Source organism: Bos grunniens, chromosome 15 (genome assembly GCF_055505025.1).
Source record: "Bos grunniens cultivar Pamir isolate PY7600 chromosome 15, Bosgru_T2T1.0, whole genome shotgun sequence".
In the NCBI taxonomy this organism is placed as follows: Eukaryota; Metazoa; Chordata; class Mammalia; order Artiodactyla; family Bovidae; genus Bos; species Bos grunniens.
In genome coordinates, this window is record NC_141179.1 from 83653703 (window position 1) to 83657588 (window position 3886).

At 43.8% G+C, this 3886-nt stretch overlaps 1 protein-coding gene across 1 annotated transcript; it reads left to right on the forward strand.

Moving 5' to 3' along the window:
- Positions 1–216: 216 nt before the first annotated feature.
- On the forward strand, positions 217–1152 carry LOC147358871 (olfactory receptor 4D11-like). Its single transcript, XM_086338805.1, has one exon. It carries the CDS (start codon positions 217–219, stop codon positions 1150–1152), a length of 936 nt encoding a protein of 311 aa, XP_086194931.1.
- Positions 1153–3886: the final 2734 nt, after the last annotated feature.

Sequence of the window (3886 nt, forward strand, 5' to 3'; positions counted from 1 at the left end):
TGAATGATTTTTCAGGTGATGATTTCGTTGCACCGCCATACTGATGATAATATTAAAAACCTGGACAATTCAATAATTCAACACATTTCAAACACTGCAGCCAGATGAAGAACACCTAAATTATATTGATAGTGTGTAAGAGGAAAACAAAATTAGTAGCTGAGCACTTTCATGGGAAATAGCGTCTAAGAGAACAGAGGAAAAGAGGATGAGTCCATGGAGCTGGGAAACGGCACCAGGGTGAAAGAATTTATTTTCCTCGGCCTGACCCAGAATCAAGAACTGAGCTTGGTCTTATTTCTCTTCCTCCTTTTGGTGTACGTCACCACTCTGCTGGGAAACCTCCTCATCATGGTCACGGTGACCCGGGACTCTCGCCTTCACACCCCCATGTACTTTTTGCTCCGGAATTTGTCTGTTGCCGACATCTGCTTTTCTTCCATCACAGCCCCCAAGGTCCTGGCGGACCTTCTGGTCCAGAGAAAGGCCATCTCCTTCAACGGCTGCTTCACCCAGATGTTTTTCTTCCATCTTATTGGAGGGGTGGATGTAGCTTCTTTGTCAGTGATGGCCTTTGACCGCTACGTGGCCATCACTAAGCCCCTGCACTACGTGACCATCATGAGTCGGGGGCGGTGCACTGCCCTCATCGTGGCCTCCTGGGCAGGGGGCTTTGTCCACTCCATCGTGCAGATCTCCCTGTTGCTCCCACTCCCCTTCTGTGGACCCAACGTCCTGGACACTTTCTACTGCGACGTCCCCCAGGTCCTCACACTCGCCTGCACTGACATCTTTATCCTTGAGCTCCTGATGATTTCCAACAGCGGACTGCTCACCACCCTGTGGTTCGTCTTCCTCCTTGTATCGTATATGGTCATATTATTATTAATAAGGTCTCAGGCTGGGGAGGGCAGGGGGAAAGCCATCTCCACCTGCACTGCCCACATCACGGTGGTCACCCTGCACTTCGTGCCCTGCATCTACGTCTACGCCCGCCCCTTCTCCACCCTCCCCACTGATAAGGCCGTCTCTGTGACCTTCACTGTCATCTCCCCTCTGCTGAACCCCTTGATCTACACCCTGAGGAACCAGGAGATGAAGGCAGCCATGCGGAGACTGAGGGGAAGACTAGGGCCTTCTGACAAGGAATAGAAAATCTCCCAACTCCTCAGTACCAAAGAGTCCTTCTGTTATTTTCCTCATAGATTCTTATTCATATACTCAAATACATTGTCCAAGAACCCAGTGCCTTTACTAAGTAATCCTTTCTTTTCCTATTTAAGTCAATAGGTTACTGATAGCTCAAGCTTCTGGTCAGAAAAGTACTCAGACATCTTGATGGGCTAGATCACTGATGCTCTTCTATACACTACCTACATTTCATTTTGTAATATTTATACCCATGGCTTCAAATTTTGAAAATGTTGCTTATAAAATTAAATATTCGACTTCCCATGTGGTCCAGTGGTTAAGAGTCTATCTGCCAAAGCAGCCGACATGGGTTCCACCTCTGGTTCAGGAAGATTTCCACACGCCTCAGAGCAGCTAAGCCCTTGGACCACAACTACTGAAGCCTGCGTGCTTAGAGCCTACGCTCCCCAAAAAGAGATGCCACCAGAAGGAGAAGCCTGTTCACCGCAGCTGGAGTCACCTCCACTAGAAGCAACTAGAGAAAGCCTGTACTCAGTGCAGCCAAGAATCAATCAGTTAATTAAATCAGATTTTTTTAAGCTAAAAAAATTTTTAAATTAAATATACTTACTAAATGACTGCTAAATATGTTTCATTTTCTTGAACAATATATGCAACATTCAGTTCAGTTCAGTCACTCAGTCATGTCCAACTCTTTGTGACCCCATGGGCTGCAGCACGCCAGGCCTTCCTGTCCATCACCAACTTCCAGAGTTTACTCAAACTCCTGTCCATCGAGTCAGTGATGCCATCCAACCATCTTATCCTCTGTCATCCCCTTCTCATCCCACCCTCATTCTTTCCCAGCATCGTTAGATATGCCACATTAGATTTATATGTGTGTGTGTGTATCAAACTTCCTATCAGCATTAGTTGATATAAATAATAATAATGTAAACAGATTTCATGCATCAAAGAAGAAACAAAAGGAAGACTGCTAGCAAATGTACATGGATTTGCAGCGCAACTTTTAAAGACGATTAATCAAGGTCTGTTCAGACACTATTTTTACATTTCTGCTCATTTTACAGAAAAGGAAAGTAAGCTCTCACTCTCTCATTCTCTCTCTCTCTGCTGTGAACTTCTCATGGAGAGAGGTTATGCTTTACTTCCTTTCACAGCAACAAAAACATACTACCACTTCAACAAAAACTTATTGAATTAATGTGAGAATTCTGATCGAACATTGTCTTTTTTAAATTTATTTATTTTAATTGGAGGCTAATTACAATATTGTAGTGGTTTCATACAATTGACAATTCATACATTGACATGAGTCCGCCACAGGTGTACATGTGTTCCCTCACCTCCCTCCCCATCCCATCCCTCAGGGTCATCCCAGTGCACCAGCCCTGAGCACCCTGTCTCATGCATCAACCTGGACTGGTGATCTATTTCACATGTGATAATATACATGATTCAACGCTATTTTCTCAAATTATCCCACCCTCGCCTTCTCACACTGAGTCCAAAAGTCTGTTCTTTACATCTGTGTCTCTTTTGCTGTCTCACATATAGATCATCATTATTATCTTTCTAAATTCCACATATGTGCATTAGTATACTGTATTGGTGTTTTTCTTTCCGACTTACTTCACTCTGTATAATAGGCTCCAGCTTCATCCACCTCATTAGAACTGACTCAAATGCATTCTTCTTAATAGCCGAGTAATACTCCATTGTGTATATGTACCACAGCTTTCTTATCCATTCATCTGCTGCCAGACATTTGGGTTGCTTCCATGTCCTGGCTATTGTGAACAGTGCTGCGATGAACATTGGGGTACACAAGTCTCTTTCAGTTCTGGTTTCCTTGGTGTGTATGCCCAGCAGTGGGATTGCTGGGTCATATGGCAGTTCTATTTCCAGTTTTTTAAGGAATCTCCACACCATTCTCCATAGTGGCTGTACTAGTTTGCATTCCCACCAACAGTATAAAAGGGTTCCCTTTTCTCTGCACCCTCTCCAGCATTTATTGTTTGTAGACTGTTGGGGTTTTTCTCCCCGGGATTTGGAAGCAACGAACCTGAAAGAAGGACACTTGGACAGTCTCTTGCAAGGACTGACAAGTTTATTTCTGCAGTCAAGCTTTTTTATAGAAGCAGGAACAAAGAGCTTAAAGTATGTGGCCAGCAGAGCGCATACGGAGTTCACACATAATCAGTAGAACCATTTCAAGGACAGCGTGCTCTAAATGACTCATGGGCTTCTCCCACAACCCGCTCTCACAAGTAACATCTCTATTTATTATTAACTCTTGGCCCTGAGCATAACCAAAGGCAGGAGATGTCTTTCTGTCTGTAGTGCAAAGCCGAGTACTTCTGGCCCTTCGCCATTTTCCCAAGGACTTTCTCCTTTTACGGCTATTTTGCACTACGCTTCCCAACATACCCTCCTTTTGTTTTTAAATTAAGCACGGCGGAGGCTAGTTGGACTCCACTGTGGGAGGCACAAAGTCTTGAGTAGAGACTTCTCTATCCTATAATCAAGGACAAAAAAAGCAGGGTGGTTAATACATATATGAAAATATTGCTTCCTGAAAGCCAAGCTCTAGGGTCTAGAGACGATAGGGTTTTGGTTAAAGTATCATAGAATTGAGTGCTATACAATTCCCTAGGTGCACTAACTTGAAAATTAGCAACTTGTTGTTTCAACAAATTGATGTCTAAACTTGAGTTACTTGTGAGATCCTGCA

Coding starts and splice junctions, on each gene's coding strand:
- LOC147358871 (XM_086338805.1), top strand. CDS start 217: ATGGAGCTGGGAAACGGCACCAGGGTGAAAGAATTTATTTTCCTCGGC.